The following is a 25,421-nucleotide window of genomic DNA, read 5'->3' on the forward strand; positions in this document are numbered from 1 at the left end:
TATATTTTCTGATGTTCATGTCAATTTCTCGAAGAGAAATCTGTATGCTTTTTTTTAACAAGCTTTTATCTTAGTTGCGAATGGACCTCATCGTTGAAGACTATAATCTTTCGGGAATCACAGCAACGTTTTCATACAAACAAATAATATTTGGTTATACGCATTTTTATATCCCACTCGTTTCGCTAACTACCAGACCATTACTAGTGCTCATTGTAAATTTTATTTTATCAGTTATAATTTGATTAAGGAAATCGTGGTTTCGCTGTATATTACTCGAATTATCATCTTAAATATCTTGAGCACTTTCCAACCCCACGTAGGATCTGTTTGCAACATAAGCCTCGACATCTAGTCCCGTTTTCCAATCATCCTTCTGTGTTTACTCTGGTTCAGTCCTCACCTCTTTTTTCAACACTTCCTTCCACATTTTTCAGCCATCTTTCCCTTGGTCTCCCTCTTGGTCATTTCCTTCGCATCTGCCTTTCATATATGTCCTTGGAAATCCTTTTGTTTTTCAAGCTCTGAAAGTGCCAGTACCATCTAAGCTTTGCTGTTTCTATCTTGCTCTGTAAGGTTGCCTTTTTCAATATTTCTCGTACCTTTTTATTCCTCATCCTGTCTCTACTTCTTACTCCTATCCTGCTTCAGAGGAACTTCATTTCACATGCATGTAATCTGCTTACACCTCTTTTCTTTATTACTCATGTTTCCGATCCATAGGTCAGTATCTGGATGTAGTAACTTCTTTATATTACTTCGTTGCTTCCCTGAGGGACGTCTTTGTTCCCAACCAGGCCCTTAACACCCCACAGGAATGCTTCCGCCTGTCTGCCACGTTCACTGGTCTCTTTCTCATTTCTTCCATTTTCCTCTGCCACACTTCCCAAGTACTTGACACTTTCTACTTTGTTCAAATGTTTACTTCCAATCGTTATTCCGCTAGTTGGTCTATCTCTCATTCTACTTGTAATCAGGATCTCACATTTCTTTGCATTAAATTTCATTCTATACTGTCTCACAGCTTGTTCCGAAGCATCCAGCTGTTCCTGAATCTCCTCCTCATTGTTTCCAGAGATCATCAAATCATCATCAAACACCATTGCTTTCATCCTGTCTTCTCCAGTTTTTACAGTCATCTTAGTCATTGTCTCATCCAAGACCACAATGAAGAGGGGAGGTGACTATGCACTGCCCTGTTTCACACCACTTGTTTGATGGAACCATTCCATCCTGTCAATCCACACTTCACACAACTCAGATTTCTACATCACATCTCCTCCACTCTACTTGTTCTCTTTTGCTGAGATCGTTTATAATCTATCTACATGTCAATAATGTTGAATACAGAATGGTCTTCGAGTAATACAGTAGGTAAATGAGAAAAGTGTCAGAGGAGAGAGGAAAGTGGATGGAAGAATGGACTAAGATGATGAAGATAGCAGAGGAAGTAAGAAAATACCATAAGGGGCGTTCGAAAAGAAACGAGCCGGAGTCTGGAATGCGCAAACCGCTGACAGGAGGGTAATATCGTGGCGTGTGTAACTGAGGTGTGGTTCCGACCAGAGCTTGGAAGTTCACAGCCCGTCGCTAGAGGGCATGCGTGCACGTCACGTGACTATACAGAGCAAGCAGTAGCATGCATCAATCGTCCAACACTGCCAGTTGCGTTGCAAACAGTGACATGGGGGTGTCAATGAAGAGCAAATAGACGTTGTTCGTTTTCTGACAGCGGAAGGAGTAGGAGGAAGGGACATTCATCGACGAATGTTACAAGTGTACGGCGAACGCTGCGTGTCTCTTGCAAGGGTTATGGCGTGGTACAAGCGCTTCAGGGAAGGACGGGCTTCGTTAGCCGATGATGCACGATCTGGAGCACCACACTGCATTACCGATGACATCGTCCAGCTGGTGGATGGACTCACTACCCAGGACTGCCGAGTGACAGTGAAAGCAGTAGCCGCTGGGGTCGGATCGAGCGTCGGAAGTGTTCACACCATCATGAAGGAACGACTACACATGCGCAAAGTGTGTGCCCAATGGGTGCCCCACAATCTTCAACCACACCAGGAAGCATGTCGAATGGCCCACTGTCTTGCTCATATGCAGCGCTATGTTTGGGGACGGAATGCGTTCCTGGTACGAGTGGTGGCTGGAGATGAGTCATGGTGGCATCACTTCGAACCAGAATCAAAACAACAAAGTCTCTAGTGGAAGCATCCAGGGTTACCACCATAAAAAAAAGCCAAGGTCATCCATGCGAGTGCAGGAGAGGCTATGCTGACGTTCTTGTTTGACCAAGATTGCCCCCTCCTGACTCACTTCCTGCAGTGAATGCCCAGCGTTACTCGCAAACCTCGACCACGCTTCGCCACGCGATCAAATCAAAACGACCAGGCAATCTCACCCGTGGGGCCATTCTGCTCCACGGCAATGCAAAACCTCTTACGGCCAACATAGTCGCGGCACTCCTGCACAAATTCAAATGGGAGGTTCTCGGCCACCCTCCGTACAGCCTGGACCTCTCTCCTTGTAATTGCGCCTTTTTTGGTGCCCTTAAAAAGGCTCTGAGGGGCAAACGATTCACCTCGGATGACGACATCCTGCTGTATGTGCGGAGTTGGTTAACATCGCAACCCCGGGAATTTTATGAGACAGCCATTCACCACCTTGTGTCACAGTGGGACAAGTGTCTCTACAGCAAGGGTCAATACGTCTAACATACAGGTACTGGTTTCTGTAATTGTAGCTCCAGCTCGTTTCTTTTTGAAACCCCCTTATATATCGAATGGTCAAAAGTAAGAGGAGAGGTTTGAGAGAGGATGCAACGATGATGGATAATAGTGACAAAAAGGTTAACAAAAAAGAGACACTGAAGATAGTGTGGAAGGAATACTTTGAACACTTGCTAAATCCGAACAGACTTTGAGTTGAGGATAATAGGCTAATGGTGAAAGAAGTAAACTCTGGTGGTAAAAGGGTCTGACATGGAAAGAAATGGAAAATGGCACTTGACAATATGAAAGGAAGAAAGGCGCCATGTGTGGACGAAGAAAGTGTCGAAATTGTGAAGGTAGCAGGGAAAATTGGGAAACAGAGGCTGTATCGCGTGATGTGGGTGGCGCAGAATGAGAAGAAGACTCCAGAAGATTGGAAGAGGGCACTAATTGTCCCTATATTCAAGAAAGGGAGTGGGAAGGATTTTAGGAAACACAGGGGAGTCACACTGATGCCACACTGTGCCAAGATATATGAAAAGATCCTGGAGAGCAAAATCCAAACAAGGATCGAGACCAAACAGAAAGGAACAGGATGGCTTCAGACCTGGGAGGTCAACCGTTGGCCTGATATCTGCAGTGGGCAACTCCAGGGGCACCAAAATGAATCTGGGGAAGGCTTTTCTCGTCATTGGATAGGTCTGTAGAAGAAGTGTCTGGAAAGATCTGGAAAGGAAAATGAGAAAGAGGTGACAAGTAGAGTGGAAGAGATGTGCTGTAGAAATCTGAGTTGTTTGAAAGTGTGGATTGAAAGGACAGACTGGTTCCAGCAATGCTTGGGTCTACAGTTATCAAACATCGACTAAAATTGTTTCACCAAAGTTATATATTATTTCATTTATTTTAAATGTAACCTAAAAGTCTCTGTGCTTCATGTTAACTCTTTCAGTGATCTCGCATGTCATATGCTTCCAGCGCACATATTTGTACCCCAAGACACTTTCGTCACTCCCAGCATTGTACAACGCTGTATGAAAGTTTGTGGTGGTGTTGCACTGCTGAAAATACGTTATAATTGTGCAAACCAAATTTAAATATGGAACCACAGAAGTTGTTAGGCCTCTAAGGAGAGGCAACACGAAGAACAGTAGCTTTTTTCTATCTCTTTCAACAAAACTGAGGGTGAAAAAGCAATTTTGCAGTCACAACTGACGATGCATTAAAATAAAATTAAAACGTTTTAGGTCATAATATCTATTATAGTAGTAAAAGGTGTCCTAAACAAATACTGTTCTTTTAATTGCTTACAGGCCACAAAAACAAACACGTATCTTCTCTTATTCATTAAGCAAGTACAGTAGCTTTCATCACTCTTGAAATTGTTGATTATATCGGTCACATTTTCAAAGGCAGTTGGAAAGCTAATCTTGTTTGAAATTGAATGAGTCTCTATCAACTTCTGAAGTATCTTCAAAAATGTGTGTGAAATCTTGTGGGACTTAACTGCTAAGGTCATCAGTCCCTAAGCTTACACACTACTTAACCTAAGTTATCCTAAGGACAAACACACACACCCATGCTCGAGGGAGGACTCGAACCTCCGCCGGGACCAGCCGCACAGTCTACGTCTGCAGCGCCTAAGGCTGCTCGGCTAATCCCGCGCGGCTCTGAAGTATCAAGACATGTTTTACAGTAATGGATGCCCGGAAATTAAAAATAGAAGAAAGTTGCTGTTGGAAGAGATCGTTAAGAGTCCATAATGAAATATGTAAATGTTCTCGGCCGGAAGTGTCAAGTATCAAAATATTCCGGGCTATTGTGCCGTGGCTGACTAAATTTCTTCGAGAAACGCAAATTTTCTTTCCGATCTGCGAATAAGTCACAGTGTTTATGAAGGTCCAGTTAACATCGTGGCTCACTATTGACTCAGTAGCAAGTCAGGTTGTGAATCGAACTTTCATAGAACCTGCAACCCTTTTTGAAGAAGTCATATGTATATGGTGACGAAACATTGACTTCAGCCACGAAATTCATTAAGCTACGGAACAATAGTCGGAAACATGTATGATGGGATGCACTCATTAACTCTCGGTCCCTCAAATCATGAAAATGATGCTGTTTCTACACTCAACTTGGAAAAACGTCCAGTTTGCTACACTGTCCAGAACTTCCCCAAATACAATTGAACTGTAATAGTTATCACCTTTACATTAAATTCGAGTGAAGGAGTGTGTAACACCAAGACTGCAGGATGCATGGCACCTGCTACTGATACATTTTTGTTTTTTGCTGAAGTATATGTAAATATTTGTAATTTAAATGCTTTCTTTTAATAAGCAAGGGCATTGCTTCACTGTATGTGTACATTTAGGTAGAAGTCTGTTGGCGTTTCATTGTATTTATCTGTGTTTTACTGTGAAACTTATAAGCTCTGGGAAAAAGCCAAAGGAATTATTATTTGTATCGTCTAACAACGATAATAGCAGTGCTTAGCGTTGTAAAATCTTTGGGTAGGGAGCTGTTGCGCAGAGTGCGCGGAGAGAGCGAGAGACGGGTTCCAGCGCTTGTAGTGTGCGGAAGTGTGGTGTTAACGCTTTCGCAGTAGAGAGTACCATTTTCGGCGGCAACATGTACGCGCGCCGGCCAGATGTCTAAAGCAGGAGTACGGGCAGTGGACGGGCGGAAGAGGCTGCATTAATTACGATTGCCCGTTCCTATAATTAGCCATGCCTCCACAATATGCTACCGTCTTCAACAACAGCAGCAGTTCCAGCAACACAGTTTCTTCGTCGGCTCCGAGTTTCGTCGTATGCTCAGCACTGAATTAAGACTGTTCATTGGTAGAAGGTATTAACGGCTAACCCAGCACCACAACTGAATGTGATTTGATTGATAAGATTTATTTAAATAATGATCAGCTAAACTCAGGGTGATTGTGTCCTCATTGCCCCCAGACATTGTTACCAAGCAGGATCCTTGTTCCTTTTTTTCCTAATATGCTAACTGAGTGTCATAAGAAACAAATTGAATAGTTACAACCAGTTTATTAATGAATAATTTCTCTTTTTAAAAATTTTAGCCCCAGTCTACTTTCAATTAACTGTTGTACGACAGAGGCTTCAGTAAAGCAATTTCGTTTTTCAAGTTTGAGAATCAATCACTGGAAGAAAATTCAAATCTAAAGAAATGCACAAATTAAGAGTGCGGAAGTTTTATTTATTTTACATATAGCCTGGCGCACATGGCTGTTTGGTTTGGTATGTATTCTAGTAGTTAATTCTGTTCAAGTCAGTAAAAAAACTCAGTTGTTCAGACAATAATATGAAATCCAATTTGCAAAATAAGTAATGGCAAAGTAAAAAGTGCTTGGTTTTTTTCTAAATTTCTTTGATGACGTGCTGAGGTCACTGAAAGTCATTGTTCACGTAATGAATTTCAGTACTAACATACAGTTTAATTGCATATTTTCAAATCATTACTCGATTGCCTTTTTCAAAATTTAATGCAAAACATAACGTAAGAGTGTCTTCTCATTTTTCTTTATCATTACATACTCACTTAAAATTAGTGTAAAAAAAATTTTAAAAGAACGTGGCAACCTTTAGTTGCCACGTCAGTGTTTAATAGTACATGTTTTTCCTTCCCATCATCTTGTACAGGAATTTGGATGTAAATTGCCCTACTGGGCTGGCGACCGTTAATTACTTCCTTTTCGTTCATTAGTGTAACTTTTGAATTCATAATCAGTGATACACCTTTCTGTCTAGTGTTGTTCGTGAGTGAATGCACAAGATAACTTTCATTTTCCAAACTATTACTTACTTTATTTTTAGTAGACTTTCCATGAGAAGGGTCGGCTGTACACTGTGCTCCTACTTATCGGTATCACTTCTTCGAGAAAGATAGCCTTATACAATTAGAAAAAAATCAATTAGGCATACACGCGATCCACGGTCATATTTTATATCGCAAGCAGGATAGGCCGATTAGTAAGAGGAAGGTTACAAGTGAATGGACGGAAAACATAGCCCACAGATAATCTATTTGTTCACGAAGTAAGGTAATTGAATGCATTCCAGTGTGCCCCCTGGAAGACAAATATAGACATATCGAAAAAGAGGAGAGAACAAAAGAGAGTAATACTGACGCCATCCAGTGTGTCTGCCTCCAGACGTTGTAGGAAGAGTTGGGCCCGAAGTGCAGCGTGGCGCCCACGTGGTCGACGCCCATGGAGGCGCCCGCGGCGGTGGTGAGCTTGCGGTTGCTGCGGCACTCCACCAGGTCGATCTCGCCGGACGCCGGCCAGCCGCCGTACTCGTTGCGCGCCGGCTTCAGCCAGATAGCTGCGGCACACACGAGCACATCGTACACTTCACTTTCACCGTCCGGCTCCCACCCTGCTGCCGGACTTCTGGTTGTACGTTACTCGGGTTATACACACTTGACACTTGTCAGGTGGGTAACTGTATACTACAGGTTGTCTCAAGCACGACGCGAGCAGAGCATGCGGCATAGCGAGGGGCCCGATATCGTATAGGCAAGTCGCCCTACCTGCTCCCGGCCCTTTTCTCGGACTTGCTAGTGGCGTATTCCTTTCAAGCGTGACTGACTAGACTTGCTAGGAATGCACTTTAAAGAAATTAGGGAACATCGTAGGGCCACTTAGGTCTTCTGACTCGTGACTCAGATGCATCTGCTCACATAGCTGTGTACGAACACAGAGTGAAACGATTCAAAGTGACGCTAGTGCACCAGCAGTTAAATTCCGATACTTTTGATCAATATCGGTACTGAAACTGGCTATTGCAGTCTGCGCATGATGGGAGAAGGAAGGAAGAAAGATTAGGATTTAACGTCCCGTTAACGACGCGATCATTGGAGCTCGAGCTCGAATTGTTTTTATACTTATATGGATATGGTGTCTCTTCTTTCGGACATGTCCGAAAGTACAGGCACCATTGATGACCTGCAGCTGTCTAGAACGAAATTAGAATTACATTAATATCTTCAGCTGTTGACGGGCGTTGATATATATCAACGGGGAGAGGTGAAAATGTGTGCCCCGATCGGGACTCGAAACCGGGATCTCCTGCTTACATGGCAGACGCTCTATCCATCTTTTTTTTTTTTAATCTCATTTTGTTCGTTTTCGTTCGTTGTATCTGCTCGAGGCGGACGTCGAAAGACACCCATGTCAGTTCGTTGTTGATCCATTAACCCAGTTTTTTTTTTATTACAGAGGGCAGCTAGCCCTCTGACCAAACACGCTGAGTTACCGTGCCGGCATCCATCGGAGCCACCGAGGGCACAGAGGATAGCGCGACTGCGGGGACTATCTCGCTCACGCCTCCAGTGAGACCCACATTCCCACCTTGTATCTCCACACACTACATTCGTAGTGTCCCACCCCAACACACTCATTATTGGTGGAAGATATTCTTTCGAAGTCCCATAAGAGTTCGGGGAATATGTGTGCATCCGCACAGAAGAAGAAGGTCATGGCCGATATTGCCAGAACTATATACTTATATGAATATGGTGTCTGTTCTTTCGGACATGTCCGAAAGAAGAGACACCATATCCATATAAGTATATAAACAATTCGAGCTCGAGCTCCAATGATCGCGTCGTCGACGGGACGTTAAATCCTAATCTTTCTTTCTTCCTTCTCCCATCATGCGCACACTGCAATAGCTAGTTTCAGTACCGACATTGATCAAAAGTATCGGAATTGAACCGATGGTGCACTAGCGTCACTTTGTATCGTTTCACTTTGTGTTCGTACGCAGCTACGTGACTTGGAAGTAATGAGTGTGTGACACTACGAATGCAGTGTGTGGACATACAAGGTGGGAATGTGGGTCTCATGGGAGGCGTGCGCGAGATAGTCCCTGCAGTCGCACTATCCTGTGTGCCCTCCGTGGCTCAGATGGTAACAGGAGCGCCGTGGTCCCGTGGTTAGCGTGAGCAGCTGCGGAACAAGAGGTCCTTGGTTGAAGTCTTCCCTCGAGTGAAAAGTTTATGCCGGCACGGTAGCTCAGCGTGTTCGGTCAGAGGGCTAGCTGCCCTCTGTAATAAAACAAAAACTGAGTTAATGGATCAACAACGAACAGAAACGGGTGTCTTTCGACGTCCGCCCAGAGCAGATACAACGAACGAAAACGAACAAAATGAGATCCAAAAAAAAAAAAAAATGGATAGAGCGTCTGCCATGTAAGCAGGAGATCCCGGGTTCGAGTCCCGGTCGGGGCACACATTTTCACCTGTCCCCGCTGATATATATCAACGCCCGTCAACAGCTGAAGGTATTAATATAACTTTCGAAATTTTTTTTGTTAAGGAGGGGGAAGGAAATCAGCAGTACCCCATTAAAGGAACCATCCTGGTACATGTATGAAGTGATTTAGGAAACCATGGAAAACTTACGTCTAGCCAAAGGCGGACATGGATCTTTGTCCTCCAGAATGCGAGTCCATTCTGCTATCACCACTGCGCCACCTCGCTCGGTTCCATGATGGAGAGGTTGATCCGAAAATGCTAAATTTTTGTGATGATCCGAGGCTGCGTTTATTGGCTTATGTGAACTCTCAGTACAATCGACGTTGCAGTTCTGCAAGTCCTCATGAGCTATATCAAGAGCATCTGCATGATATAAAAGCAAGAGTGTGTGGAGTAATGACTGTAGTACGTATTATTACAGTAGTCTTCCATCATCAAATCAAAGTTTCTAACACCATAGTTCCCATCACCAGGAACACTTTATCATACTGTTATAAACGCATTGGAAGTATGTACTCTCGCACTACCCAGCGTGATATAACGATACGTGCTTTCATTAGTTGTTAAGCGTCTGAAAAAGGTTTACGGTACATTGTTCACATATAAGCTGCAGCAATCTACTCTCATTCAAGAGAGAGATGGTACAGTGGTTAGCCCACTGGACTGGTATACGAGAGGATGCCAGTTCAGATCACCTTCGGCCATCCTGATTCAGGTTTCCTGTGGTTTCCCTAAATCGCTGCAGGCAAACGCGAGAAAGGTTCCTATGAAAGGGCACAGCTGATTTCCTTCCCCATCCATCCTCCAATCTGAAGCCGTGCTCTGTCTCTAATGGCCTCGTCGTCGTCGGGAACCTGAACCATAATATTCTTTCACAAGTCCTTTTAGTGGACCACATAATATCCCACACCTCCATTCTGGTTCATCTTTGGTGCCTAATCTAGCTGTCCTTTTGGTTTGAATGAAACAAATCTGAAACAGGGAGAGTAAATTGGAGAACAACAGTAAGTCTCCCATGCATACATAGCGTATAACTTGCCTGCCTACCTCCAGTGCACCTCTGTCTCTGTTCTTACGTCATTATTGCTTATACAAAGGAATTTATTTTTAACTATCGCGTTCTCACCGTCACACTAACGCTGCAGTTATTAATAACAAGAAAAATAGCTGAGTTTCTGCCTTGAGTTGTGACAATACACACACCAAAGTTTCTCTCCTTAAAAATGTACCACAGGTTACACATTCCATTTAAGAGATGTGCAATGACTGTTTGACTAGTTGGCAAATGGGCCTAGGAAAACTGAAAAGATCCTATTTCTATCTCCTTCCTTCGTTTCACTTAATTGTGTGTCTAGGTCTACATAAAACCAATATTCAAGTTTCCAGTAGACCTACTTCCATCAGCCCAAAAGTACAGATAGAATCATTATAGCCGTTTTCAACCTTAACATGTCCCGGTCAACGAAGTACACTACCCTCACTCCACCACCTCACGTTCATGGCTTTAAGTCTATCAGGAATGACTAAGGAACTGGAGTAAAAGCATAAGAGTGGAAGTGAAGAAGAAGTCGAAACCTCCCTTAGTGGTAGATCAAGTAGATGTAGAATTTTACATGAAAATGAAACTCAGGCAGCTTCGACATTGAGTCAAAACATTATCACTGGTAATTAGTTACGTGACGTAGGAGCAGGTATCTTGAGGTACTTTTTGATACACCAGTAATTATTACAAAGGGTAGTGTTGCATTATTGAATGCACCTACCTGTATCAACAGTAGTGACAGTGGTAAGAATTTAAAAGATTCAGCACACACACATCTCGTGACGAGCGCGAAGCAGTTAAGTCTGTGGTTTCCACATGCAACTAAAGTGACGCAGCAAGCAGCAGGGGGGGGGGGGGGGTGATACAGCAGAGGTGCTGATGCAGCCATTTCCACATGCACCTGTCAAGACTCTAGTGGCATCGTTTTCAATAATGCGTACCAAATTTTAGAGTTACGTCCTGTGCCGGTGCACAAAAAATATCCTGTAATATATACACTGAGGTGACAAAGGTCATGGGATATCTCCTTATGTCGTGCCGGGCATCCTTTTGTTTGGGGTAGTGCAGTAACTCGATGTGACATGGGCTCAACAAGTCTTTGGAAGTGCCGTACAGAAATACTGAGTCATGTGCCTCTATAGCCGTCCATAATTAGGGAAGTATTGTCGGTGCAGGATTTTGTACACAAACTGATCTTTCGATTATGTCGCATAAATGTTCGATGGGATTCATGTCGGGCGATCTTGGTGGCCAAATTATTCGCTCGAATGTTCTTCAAGCCAATCCCGGGCAACTGTGGCCAGGTGACATGCCGTATTGTCATCCACAAAAATTCCATCTTTGCTTGGGAACATAAAGTCCATGAATGGCTGCATATGGTCTCAAAATAGCAGAACATAAACATTTCCAATCAATGATCGGTTCAGTTGGACCAGAGCACCCAGTCCATTCCATTTGAATAAAGCCAACACCATTAAGGATCCACCAACGACTTGCCTTCTTGGCAACTTGCGTCCGTGTCTTCATGGAATGGGCGCCACACTCGAACGCTAGCATCAGCTGTTACCAGGAGAAATCGGGACTTATCTGACCAGGCCACGGTTACCCAGTCGTCCAGGGCCCAATCCATATAGTTTCGAGCCCAGGAGGCGCCGCAAGCGATGTCGTGCTGTTAGCAAACGCACTCGCATCGGTCGGCTCCTGCCGTAGTCCATTGACGCCAAATTTCGCAGCACTGTCCTAACGGATAAGTACGTCCCATATTGATTTCTGCCTTAATTTCACGCACTGTTGTTTGTTAGCGTTGACAGTTCTACGAAAACGCTGCTGCTCTCTGTCGTTAAGCGAAGGCCGTCGGCTACTACGTTGTCCGTGGTGAGACGTAATGCCTGAAATTTGGTGATCTCGGCACACACTTGACACTGTGGATTTCGGAATACTGAGTTCCCTAACGATTTACGAAATGGAATGTCCCACGCGTCTAACTGCAACTACCATTCCGCGTGCAAAGTCTATTAATTCACGTCTGCGGTCATACGTCGGAAACCTTTTCACATGAATCATCTGGGTACAAATGACAGCACTGCCCTTTTATATTTTGTGTACGCTATACCACCGCCATCTGTATATGTACATATCCCCATCCCATGACTTTGTCACCTCAGTGCATTTTGCGGTTGGATATTCATATTTCCTTTTTAAATATTAAAAACAGTCTTGATCGCAACTTTTAATTTTTATTGGAGTGACTGCTTTCGATTCCATTTAAGAACCAGATTCAGCCCCTAAAAAATATATTACCAGATATAGGGAACGTTATAATAGTAAGTATACATAACAAAATGTAGAACTAGTAAATAAATATGCCAAAAACGGTGGGTGGGCTCCGTGGAGCAAGTTGCGCCGACCCTCGACGCTGGAATAACTGCTAATGGGACAAGGAGGGAATGGTTATTAAATTCGCTTCGTCACGCCCACCGTCCTGAGTGTGACATCATTGCTAGCCAATCAGAAAGACATCTATGATTAGGTAAGCACAAGAAGTAGATTAGAAAGTGCGTTATAGTTAAATTACATCGTAACATCATTATAAATGATTATTCATAATAAAATATAAACTATAAAGGTTACTTGATTTAAGATCAGCTAAAAGTATGCTCTCTTAAATAGAATCGAAACCGGTCACCCCAATAAAAATAAAAACTTGAGATCAAAACTGTTTTTAACCTCTAAATGAGAAATTTAAAGATAGCTGATAATGTTTCCAAAAATTTCATATTTCCATATTAAAACCCACTGCCAGCTATATTGTCACCAGAAACTTTAGTTCGTTCCTTACTCGGTGTTAAACCAACAAGGAAAGTGGATACAACGGTAGCGCTCCGAAATTCAGCCACGAGGTGGCAGTCGAATAAGATTCCTCTGTGGTAACTTTTAGCGTCGTGGCTAAAACTGGCGTCTCAGGAATCTGGGTGTTCCGACACTAACTTCGGTGACGCCACTCGAGTGGCGGCCGAATGGTGTCACTTTAGTTGCGTGTGTAAAGCCGTCTTTAAAGCTGCTGCCGGCGCCAGTGTGGCAGCGTCAGGCTACTCACCGGGCCAGAGCCAGTCGCCGCGGGGCATCTTGGCGCGCACCTCGATGCGGCCGTAGCGGAAGGAGAAGGACTTGATGGTGCGGATGCGCGCCGACTGTAGTGGCGTCACGATGTCGCTGCCGGCCTTCCTGCACACACACCACCACAAGCATATGACTCTCCACCAAAGTTCAGAGGTATAGGAAAATTTAAATCACCCAGCGTATATTCAAAGCAGCAACGTGGAAGCGTGGCAAAGATTAACTTAGATGTAGCTTCAGGCACAGGCCGACAGAGAGAATATGTACTGACAACCCAACATTTACTGTTTATGAGGAACAATCGCTTCAACCCTTACTTGATGTCTGGGATCTTTTTAGACCCCAAGGCTCTTTTAACTACAAAGAAACAGAATGAGATTTAACTACAAAGAAACAGAATGAGATTTTCACTCTTCAGCGGAGTGGGCGCTGATATGAAACTTCCTGGCAGATTAAAACTGTGTGCCGGACCGAGACTCGAAATCGGGACCGTTGCCTTTCGCGGGCAAATGCTCTACCATTTGAGCTACCCAAGCACGACTCACGACCCGCCCTCACAGCTTCATTTCTGCCAATATCTCGTCTCCTACCTACAAACTTCACAGAAGATCTCCTACGAAGATGGTAGAGCACTTGCCCGCGAAAGGCAAAGGTCCTGAGTTCGAGTCTCGGTCCGGCACACAGTTTTAATCTGCCAGGAAGTTACAAAGAAACAGTTTTAACGTACGTGTAGGAATATCATCGTCCAGATATGCTTTTTATGGACTGTTTATTATAACCGGGCAAAATATTTCTGGTTATGCCACGGTTCGTAGTACAATAATTTGAAATTTTTGCAGTTGCATCGGGCAATACGACAGGTATACAACATGTGATTTTCCGTGTTATTCACCCGCGGAAAAAAATTGCAGTATCAAGAAATAATTAATATAGAGCAATAAAATTTTGGTAATACATTTGTCTGGCCAACATATATAAGTGATTAACATTGCAAGATCACAGTTTAATGTAAGCGCACGATAAGCCACTGTGAATGTGAAATGCTTGATAATTAATAACCAATGAAGCCGCCAGAATGTTGAATCCAAGCTTGAAAACGTACATGCATTATGTTGTACAGGTGCTGGACGTCACATGGAGTTCCATGCCTGTTGCACTTGGTTGCCCAGTAGTGTTGGTTGTGGACGACACCGGAGTTACGCATCGATATAACTGACGAAGGCAGAAGTAAAGAAGTAGCAGGCTGGAAACAGCAAGGTAAAGCTTTTCTAAAAACGCTTACATCGAAAATAACTTTAAGTGTCCGGTGCTGTTTTCTGAAAATATTGTGTGTGTGTGTGTGTGTGTGTGTGTGTGTGTGTGTGTGTGTGTGTGTGTAGCCCTATCTGGAAGAAACGTGGATGATTGATAAACAGTGCAGAGCAAAGCAGAACAGAAGCTACTAAAATGCGAATTTACAGAAGTAATTTCGAAGGGTTCGTCCACTAACTAACGAAGAGTACTGCATAGGTTTCGGTGAGAAAAGTGTTTTGTGACTTTTAATCACTAAAAGAAGGGATAGGTTGACAGAACGCATTCTGCGGACCAAGGAATAGTTAATCTGAATATGACGGAAATGTTTTCTTCGAGGGAGAGGGGGGCCAGGGGAAATGAAGGCAGGTGTGAGCATTTAAAAGGGAGATTAAGTCAGATTCAAGCGGATGACAACAAGAACAACAACACGCTAATCAGAGAGAGTAAAATGGTCTTCCGATTTCCCTAAAATGATTGTAGTAATATCTTACCTGTTTGGTGTCTTATGTAATTTGTGTATTCATCAGAGAATTTACTATAGTCAGCAAGAGTCAAACGGTTTGTGATGGAATACGATTGTTATCGGAAGTGTAATAGAACGGAGGTCTCTGGCTTTCGCTTTCCCTTGTATCGACGGCACTGATTTATCACGATGAACGTATCAGTCTTTGATAGTTTTAATTAGCAGAGTACTCTTCAGTTGAAATTTAGGCATTCGAGTTCGTATTAAGAAATTAGTATTAAGTATATGAACATCTTAGTGATATTGATATTGCACGGGGCGGTAATTGTGATGACAATGGATTGCCGGCCGGAGTGGCCGCGCGGTTCTAGGCGCTACACTACAGTCTGGAGCCGAGCGACCGCTACGGTCGCAGGTTCGAATCCTGCCTCGGGCATGGATGTGTGTGATGTACTTAGGTTAGTTAGGTTTAATTAGTTCTAAGTTCTAGGCGACTGATGACCTCAGAAGTTAAGTGGCATAGTGCTCAGAGCCATTTTTTTGACAGTGGATTCGCAATCGCAAGTTTACTCGTTATTCCTACGGCACTAGAGGTAATTATGGGATGATCATTTGTTAATGGTTGTACTCTATTATCTTTCCAACCCTTGTCAGATCCTGAATCTCCTCCTCCCGCACAGGCCATGAAGGCCAAAAGGTCCCGACTGGCCGCCGTGTCATCCTCATCCACAGGCGTCACTGGATGCGGATATGGAGGGGCACGTGGTCAGCATACCGCTCTCCCGGCCGTAGGTCAGTTTTCGAGACCGGAGCCGCTACTTCTCAATCAAGTAGCTCCTCAGTTTGCCTCACAAGGGCTGAGTGCACCCCGCTTGCCAACAGTGCTCGGCAGACCGGATGGTCACCCGTCCAAGTGCTAGCCCAGCCCGACAGCGATTAACTTCGGTGATCTGACGGGAAACGGCGTTACCACAGCGGCAAGGCCGTTGGCAAATCCTGAATCTAGTCCATCTATATTTACAGAGTCCTCGAGGGGACTTAAATTGTAACATTCATTGTTTTTTTTCTTCTGGCATTCGGGTCATGACGAATAGAAATCATTGCCATGAAATCTCGATTCAGTTTTTGAAATCGCCCCGACCTTTAAAATAAATTATTCATCCATTTTAAGCGATTTAATGAAGCCGCGGAAATCCCAAATCTAGATAAGTGTATCGGTAACTGAATCCAATTGCTCCCGAAAGCCAGTCGTATGACTTAACCGCTGCACATCCTCATCTTTGGAGGCGAGCCGGAACACATCTCCTCGGATGTCTCTGCGACACGCATCGTACATCGATGGTCGCTGCCCTCCTCCAAGGTACGAGACATGCTGTACCTCGTTAAAAACGACGTAGGTCTTTGAGTGTCCGATCTGTATGGTGTTCTCTGTGATTGTGGCAGGGTCTATACAGGCCAAACTGTTCCTGAGAGTTGTGCTGACAACACGCCACGCATTAAACAAGGGAGCTTGCGAAGTCGACCGTGAATGGATATTGCCCGGAGAACTGGCACAAAACACAGTTTGAAAAGACGAGTCTTGGCTCCTGCGTCACCATATAGGGATTCCATTGTAAAGGAAGCAGCTGAGATAAGAATAAACGGCTACAGTTTCAGTCGAGACCAAGGGTGCACACTTAGTGGAGCATAGGGGTGGGCTCTGAATATCGTGCGAATGCAAGGACGGTGCTTGACGCTTGTAGGGAGACGGGAGCGACATTTTCAAACGTGGCACCGGCTCCTCGCGCTATATGATATCACTCGTCCCGCGCGAGACCCCACGAGAAAGACAGGCAGTGGCGCTTACGTCACAGCACGTGACCCTGCAACTCTTGTCTGACGAGCGCCAGCAGCCGTCTCCGGAGGGGAACGAGTATTTCAGACGACTTTAATAATTCTTGGCTGTACGCCTAAAATGCATGCGAGCTGTCGATAGCCCATGACAAAGTTAAGACCTTTATTGTAAGAACAAAGTAGCGTAACATAAATTGGTATCAGCGTACACTCCACTGGCGTTATGTAAACAATGACACAGGCTGTAGCTGAGCCGCTCCGCAATGTCCTTTCTTCCAGACGTTCTAGTCCCGCAAGTTATGCAAGAAAACGTCTGTGAAGTTTGTAAGGCAGGAGATGAGGTGTAGGAAGAAGTAAAGCTGTGAGGACGGGTCACGAGCCGTGCTCGGTTAGCTCGGTGGTACCGGAACTGTAGCTCAGCGTCTTCAGTCAGGTGACTGGCCACACATTGCGATAAAAATACTGAGTGAAGTTTTCAACGATGGACTTGAAGAGATGCTATATCTGCACAGGGCTACTAACGAAAAGCTAACGAAGAAACGGATCGGCCGGCCGGAGTGGCCGAGCGGTACTAGGCGCTGCAGTCTGGAACCGCGCGACCGCTACGGTGGCAGGTTCGAATCCTGCCTCGGGCATGGATGTGTGTGATGTCCTTAGGTTAGTTAGGTTTAAATAGTTCTAAGTTCTAGGGAACTGATGACCTCAGAAGTTAAGTCCCATAGTGCTCAGAGCCATTTGCACCTTTTTTTTTTTTCAAACGGATCGAAAAAGAAAGAAAATAAGAATGGCGAAGACCCAGGTTTGAGTCCCAGACCGGCACACAGTTGTAATTCGCCAAGAGTTTCCAACCAGCGTACACTCCGCTGGAGAGTGAAAGATCATTCTGGATAAAATGGAATATTCCCTCTGATATACCACCGCCAAACACTCTGTACAACTTGCTCCCGAAATCCAGCGACAAAATTTGGGAGCTTGTTCATTTTCTGAGTACATAGTCCTCAGTGGCTCAGTAAACTGTGACATTCTAACTATGGTCTATTTCGTTTGTTGCTCCAATACCTTTTTTTTCTGTGAAAATACCTTCACAACAGCGAAAAAGCTTGTAACATGCAATCATCATAACATGGGAAATTTGATTTCTCATTGGTCCCACGCACAAATGCAGAAATTCTGCTATATGGTTGCACTCATTGTGGAAACATTTCAGAGGGGTTTTATATCGCTCTTCCATTACATTCAACGCATCGATACATGAGGTGTATATTAGCCCAACCTTCATCAGTAACCCTATCTGTATTGCTGTGTGTCATTATTGATGTACAATTAAGACTGATGGAAAAATAAACTCGTGGTAGAACCGAGCATTACTGAGCGCTAGCTTGAGGGAAAAAAGTAAATTAGACATTACTGTTGTCAACAGCAAGGACAATGAGTGAAGAGAACAAGTTTGTTTCCAGACAAGATATGCAGTGCATTCTGCCAACGTTTGCACTGTTGTATGGATATTTTATTCAATACAAAGTGTACATTGTTCAAGAAATAGTGTGGAACTATGGATTAAACACACTGAAGATTGTATGAGCTTTGTATTCATTACTATGAATCGTATCGTATAGCACTTATCAACCCATAACAGCATTTTCACAAATATTATAAAGCCCAAAACTCAAAAAGTAAATAGTTTTCTCAATGAGTAAATATTTTCTCTAATTTGTGTAATATTTTTCAAATCAATAAGTACCCTGTACTATACACTTTATAAAGCAGTTGGTGATCTTCCTCAGGAAACAAGCTATCTGCCTCGTGATGACTGGGTGTTGTGTGCTGTCCTTAGGTTAGTTAGGTTTAACTGGTTCTAAGTTCTAGGGGACTGATGACCATAGATGTTAAGGCCCATAGTGCTCAGAGCCATTTGAACCATTTTTTGAAACAAGCTATCTCCATATCAAATTTCATCTAATCAGTTCAGCCGGTTGGTCATGGAAACGTAACAGACAGGGTTACTTTGACGTTTATAATATTAGTATGGATAAAACTTTCAGTTACGGTATCTAGTTTCGATGATCTGATTTTGATGAAGTTTATGAAGTGCTCCAAGCTATGCTCAAGTTAGCTGTAAAACCGCAATGAAAATTCGTTGAGTAGTTTTGAAGATTAGCGTGTTCCAACAGAGAAACAGACAAATACGACTGTTTTACATAAAACTTTAAATCACTGTTTCTTTGTTTCGGTTTTCCGATTTTGATCAAATAAAGACTGTATGGTGCCCCAAGCTATACCCGAGTTACTTGCGAAAACCCCCTGCTAATTCGTCCTGTACTTTTGGAGGAACGTGTCCAAACAGACAGACACGACAGATTTATTATTAGTACAGATCGATATACGTCAAAAGCAATCCATAAAATTTGAGCACGCCGGTGGCTGGACAATAAATGTCGAAGGTAAGATCTTGGATATAGCAAAGGAAGTACTGAAGAAAGACTGAAGCACGCTCGCACAATATTTTCGCAAAACGGAGGTCATGTGTTTCCTCTAAAACAATAGATTGGCCAACCAGAAAGTTACAGTATATGTAGGGAATATCGTTCGTCCCAACAATGAATAAAATATCGTGAACGGAACTTTAAGCTACATGTAACATTTATCGAAAAGTTCCGTTAAACTGCGCTCAGAAAAACCTTTTACTGTACTTAGAGATTGCTTTCTACATCTACATCTACATTTATACTCCGCAAGCCACCCAACGGTGTGTGGCGGAGGGCACTTTACGTGCCACTGTCATTACCTCCCTATCCTGTTCCAGTCGCGTATGGTTCGCGGGAAGAACGACTGTCTGAAAGCCTCCGTGCGCGCTCTAATCTCTCTAATTTTACATTCGTGATCTCCTCGGGAGGTATAAGTAGGGGGAAGCAATATATTCGATACCTCATCCAGAAGCGCACCGTCTCGAAACCTGGCGAGCAATCTACACCGCGATGCAGAGCGCCTCTCTTGCAGAGTCTGCCACTTGAGTTTATTAAACATCTCCATAACGCTATCACGGTTACCAAATAACCCTGTGACGAAACGCGCCGCTCTTCTTTGGATCTTCTCTATCTCCTCCGTCAAACCGATCTGGTACGGATCCCACACTGATGAGCAATACTCAAGTATAGGTCGAACGATTGTTTTGTAAGCCACCTCCTCTGTTGATGGACCACATTTTCCAAGCACTCCACCCAATGAACCTCAACCTGGTACTCGCCTTACCAACAAATAATTTTATATGATCATTCCACTTCAAATCGCTCCGCACGCATACTCCCAGATATTTTACAGAAGTAACTGCTACCAGTGTTTGTTCCGCTATCATATAATCATACAATAAAGGATCCTTCTTTCTATGTATTCGCAATACATTACATTTGTCTATGTTAAGGGACAGTTGCCACTCCCTGCACCAAGTGCCTATCCGCTGCAGATCTTCCTGCATTTCGCCACAATTTTCTAATGCTGCAATTTCTCTGTATACTACAGCATCATCCGCGAAAAGCCGCATGGAACTTCCGACACTATCTACTAGGTCATTTATATATATTGTGAAAAGCAATGGTCCCATAACACTCCCCTGTGGCACGCCAGAGGTTACTTTAACGTCTGTAGACGTCTCTCCATTGATAACAACATGCTGTGTTCTGTTTGCTAAAAACTCTTCAATCCAGCCACACAGCTGAGCTGATATTCCGTAGGCTCTTACTTTGTTTATCAGGCGACAGTGCGGAACTGTATCGAACGCCTTCCGGTTGGTTGGTTGGTTGGTTTGGGGAAGGAGACCAGACAGCGTGGTCATCGGTCTCATCGGATTAGGGAAGGATGGGGAAGGAAGTCGGCCGTGCCCTTTCAGAGGAACCATCCCGGCATTTGCCTGGAGTGATTTAGGGAAATCACGGAAAACCTAAATCAGGATGGCCGGACGCGGGATTGAACCGTCGTCCTTCCGAATGCGAGTCCAGTGTCTAACCACTGCGCCACCTCGCTCGGTGAACGCCTTCCGGAAGTGAAGGAAAATAGCATCTACCTGGGAGCCTGTATCTAATATTTTCTGGGTCTCATGAACAAATAAAGCGAGTTGGGTCTCACACGATCGCTGTTTCCGGAATCCATGTTGATTCCTACATAGTAGATTCTGGGTTTCCAGATCGACGTCAGAGATATAGGGCTATAGTTTTGCGCATCTGCTCGACGACCCTTCTTGAAGACCGGGACTACCTGTGCTCTTTTCCAATCATTTGGAACCCTCCGTTCCTCTAGAGACTTGCGGTACACGGCTGTTAGAAGGGGGGCAAGTTCTTTAGCGTACTCTGTGTAGAATCGAATTGGTATCCCGTCAGGTCCAGTGGACTTTCCTCTATTGAGTGATTCCAGTTGCTTTTCTATTCCTTGGACACTTATTTCGATGACAGCCATTTTTTCGTTTGTGCGAGGATTTAGAGAAGGAACTGCAGTGCGGTCTTCCTCTGTGAAACAGCTTTGGAAAAAGGTGTTTAGTATTTCAGCTTTACGCGTGTCATCCTCTGTTTCAATGCCATCATCATCCCGGAGTGTCTGGATATGTTGTTTCGAGCCACTTACTGATTTAACGTAAGACCAGAACTTCCTAGGATTTTCTGTCAAGTCGGTACATAGAATTTTACTTTCGAATTCACTGAACGCTTCACGCATAGCCCTCCTTACGCTAACTTTGACATCGTTTAGCTTCTGTTTGTCTGAGAGGTTTTGGCTGCGTTTAAACTTGGAGTGAAGCTCTCTTTGCTTTCGCAGTAGTTTCCTAACTTTGTTGTTGTACCACGGTGGGTTTTTCCCGTCCCTCACAGTTTTACTCGGCACGTACCTGTCTAAAACGCATTTTACGATTGCCTTGAACTTTTTCCATAAACACTCAACATTGTCAGTGTCGGAACGGAAATTTTCGTTTTGATCTGTTAGGTAGTCTGAAATCTGCCTTCTATTACTCTTGCTAAACAGATAAACCTTCCTCCCTTTTTTTATATTCCTATTAACTTCCACATTCAGGGATGCTGCAACGGCCTTATGATCACTGATTCCCTGTTCTGCACTTAAAGAGTCGAAAAGTTCGAGTCTGTTTGTTATCAGTAGGTCCAAGATGTTATCTCCACGAGTCGGTTCTCTGTTTAATTGCTCGAGGTAATTTTCGGATAGTGCACTCAGTATAATGTCACTCGATGCTCTGTCCCTACCACCCGTCCTAAACATCTGAGTGTCCCAGTCTATATCTGGTAAATTGAAATCTCCACCTAAGACTATAACATGCTGAGAAAATTTATGTGAAATGTATTCCAAATTTTCTCTCAGTTGTTCTGCCACTAATGCTGCTGAGTCGGGAGGTCGGTAAAAGGAGCCAATTATTAACCTAGCTCGATTGTTGAGTGTAACCTCCACCCATAATAATTCACAGGAACTATCCACTTCTACTTCACTACAGGATAAACTACTACTAACAGCGACGAACACTCCACCACCGGTTGCATGCAATCTATCCTTTCTAAACACCGTCTGTACCTTTGTAAAAATTTCGGCAGAATTTATCTCTGGCTTAAGCCAGCTTTCTGTACCTATAACGATTTCAGCTTCGGTGCTTTCTATCAGCGCTTGAAGTTCTGGTACTTTACCAACGCAGCTTCGACAGTTGACAATTACAATACCGATTGCTGCTTGGTCCCCGCATGTCCTGACTTTGTCCCGCACCCGTTGAGGCTGTTGCCCTTTCTGTACTTTCCCAAGGCCATCTAACCTAAAAAACCGCCCAGCCCACGCCACACAACCCCTGCTACCCGTGTAGCCGCTTGTTGCGTGTAGTGGACTCCTGACCTATCCAGCGGAAACCGAAACCCCACCACCCTATGGCGCAAGTCGAGGAATCTGCAGCCCACACGGTCGCAGAACCGTCTCAGCCTCTGATTCAGACCCTCCACTCGGCTCTGTACCAAAGGTCCGCAGTCAGTCCTGTCGACGATGCTGCAGATGGTGAGCTCTGCTTTCATCCCGCTAGCGAGACTGGCAGTCTTCACCAAATCAGAGCCCGCATCTCGTGGTCGTGCGGTAGCGTTCTCGCTTCCCACGCCCGGGTTCCCGGGTTCGATTCCCGGCGGGGTCAGGGATTTTCTCTGCCTCGTGATGGCTGGGTGTTGTGTGCTGTCCTTAGGTTAGTTAGGTTTAAGTAGTTCTAAGTTCTAGGGGACTTATGACCACAGCAGTTGAGTCCCATAGTGCTCACAGCCATTTTTTGAACCAAATCAGATAGCCGCCGGAAGCCAGAGAGGATTTCCTCCGATCCATAGCGACACACATCATTGGTGCCGACATGAGCGACCACCTGCAGATGGGTGCACCCTGTACCCTTCACGGCATCCGGAAGGACCCTTTCCACTTCTTGAATGACTCCCCCCGGTATGCACACGGAGTGCACATTGGTTTTCTTCCCCTCTCTCGCTGCCATTTCCCTAAGGGGCCCCATTACGCATGGGCATGAACTACGAATGTTTTCTTTTCCGACACACCGATCCCTTACAGCAGGGGTCTCCAAACATTTTAGCCTAAGCCCCAAGTACCAAGACCTAGAATCAGTGTGTCTATGTTTTCATGAGAACTGATAACCGAGTACTTCTCGGAACTCCTCGGTACAATTTAGAAGTTTCGTGAATCTTACCACTGCTGCCCGTCTTTACGAGCTGACACTAAGTGCCACTGCAGTAGTCATTACACAGTGAACTACTTATTGTTTGACCTTGAGCTGTGGCCTCAATTTCATTCCGTATACATTGCTACAATTAAATACCACTCGCGAAGGTCGTTGTAACGCGCTTTCATGAAACATTGTTACTTCCGTGCGTCATTAACATCACAGCAAAGTGGTCAGAACGTTGCGCGAGCTACATACGGTGTCAGCTATGGATGATATCTTCCCACCACCAAATTCCTCTCCACGCAGGGGAGGTTGTGGTTATCTCCCCGTCCCCTGCAATCACCGCTGGCTTGGCTCAAGAAAAGGTGGTCAGACTATAGTTTATCATATCAACATACTGTAGTGTTGAATTAAGAGTAAATTTTCGTTTCAGGACCAACCGGTGATTGAGATATCTATGACACAGGGAGGAGTGTAGACTCCACTACGCAGTTTCTGTTAGAACTCACAGACAATTGCCCAGGCCATTTCATTGCCGCAGTGATATCAGATGGACGTGCTGGGCTTTACGTATTGTTACGACTACTTCCGACAATGTTAAATGTCGTAGTAATGTTTTCTGGATGTAGAGAAATGAAGTAGTACAGCACCATCTCGTTGGTAGGGGCAACATATGCGATGTGAAAAATAAAATATGGTAGGACTAGTGTGTTTTGTGACTACAGTTTCGTAGTGAAGGTACAGTGTGTTTAACAGTGAGCATTTAATTCAATTAAAATTGCCTTAAAGATAAATCCAGTGCAATTCGATACTCAGAACCTTTGCTCTTAATTTGCATCATTTTGATTTGCAGTTACATCCCTTTCGTTTGGGTTTGAAAACAGCTTTGTCAGGGATTCTACTCTACAGAGCGGTAGATTACATGATAGCGTGTTCATTTACAGTGGCCGAAGAGGCCGATCGAGGCCAGAAGGTGTTTCTTGAAATGGTTGTTAGAGACAGAAAAAAAGGTCAGAAAACAGACTCATGCGGATCATCGTTCGGTAAGCGAGTCACTTTCTTACCAATTTCCGCTACTCGTTGTGCGAATGACTCGTTATTGGAGGTGCTCAACAAGCAAGATTAGACTGTAATAAGAAAATTACGGCGGGTCGTATACCATGCATGTCTGACCCGTTACCGAGGGCCGGATTGATGGTGTCCGAGGGCTGGTGTTGGGTCGTAGGCCGTAGTTTGGAAGCCTCCGCCTTAGAGGGTGCGAAAGTAACATCGGATTGTCAACAGCTCACTCATCGACGTAAAAGGAATCTTTCGTCCTACGTGACATCCAGATATGGAACGGGCAGAGACTTTAAATGTATGGAACAGTGAGAGGAGCCTCTGCTACACACATTGTAGCGATTCGCAGAAGCCGGCAGAGGTGGCCGAGCCTTTCTAGGCGCTACAGTCTGGAACCGCGCGACCGCTACGGTCGCAGGTTCGAGTCCTGCCTCGGGCATGGATGTGTGTGATGTCCTTAGGTTAGTTAGGTTTAAGTAGTTCTACGTTCTAGGGGACTGACGACCTCAGCAGTTAAGTCCCATAGTGCTCAGAGCCATTTGAACCATTTTTTGATTCGCAGAAAAAAAATGTTGCTGCAGCTGTAAACGAGCAACATTAACGAAGTCCTTCAAGGACAAGGGCAGACAAGAAAAAGAGATTAGTCCTCAAGACGTATGAGACAAAGAGGAGAGACTCGCAAAGATCCGGGATGAGTTTCATCTCTGGTCTCGACACAGACTGAATTTCCCGGAAAGACTTTTACTGCACCTCACGTCTCGCCGTTGAAAGAAGAAAAAATCTTTTGTTTGGCATAATAATTATGGAGATTGGATCGCGTTCGAGTCGAGATCTAAATTGGATTCGATTATTTTTGCGCGAGACGCGACTGAGTTGCTCGCAGGGCGATGTGTCTGCCGCGACTACCTTTATTTCCTTCGAGTTATTAACTCCATG

At 44.4% G+C, this 25,421-nt stretch overlaps 1 protein-coding gene across 1 annotated transcript in view; it reads right to left on the reverse strand.

Moving 5' to 3' along the window:
• LOC124775385 (beta-1,3-glucan-binding protein-like) overlaps positions 1 to 25,421 on the reverse strand; it is a 308,989-nt gene that overhangs the window by 28,607 nt on the left and 254,961 nt on the right. The window contains exons 3-4 of the mRNA XM_047250223.1: positions 13,136 to 13,263; positions 6,865 to 7,060 (exon numbers count right to left, since the gene is read on the reverse strand). Of these exons, the coding sequence (XP_047106179.1) occupies positions 6,865 to 7,060; positions 13,136 to 13,263 (324 nt within the window). The remainder of the gene's footprint in view (positions 1 to 6,864; positions 7,061 to 13,135; positions 13,264 to 25,421) is intronic.

Source organism: Schistocerca piceifrons, chromosome 1 (assembly GCF_021461385.2).
Source record: "Schistocerca piceifrons isolate TAMUIC-IGC-003096 chromosome 1, iqSchPice1.1, whole genome shotgun sequence".
Taxonomy (NCBI): Eukaryota; Metazoa; Arthropoda; class Insecta; order Orthoptera; family Acrididae; genus Schistocerca; species Schistocerca piceifrons.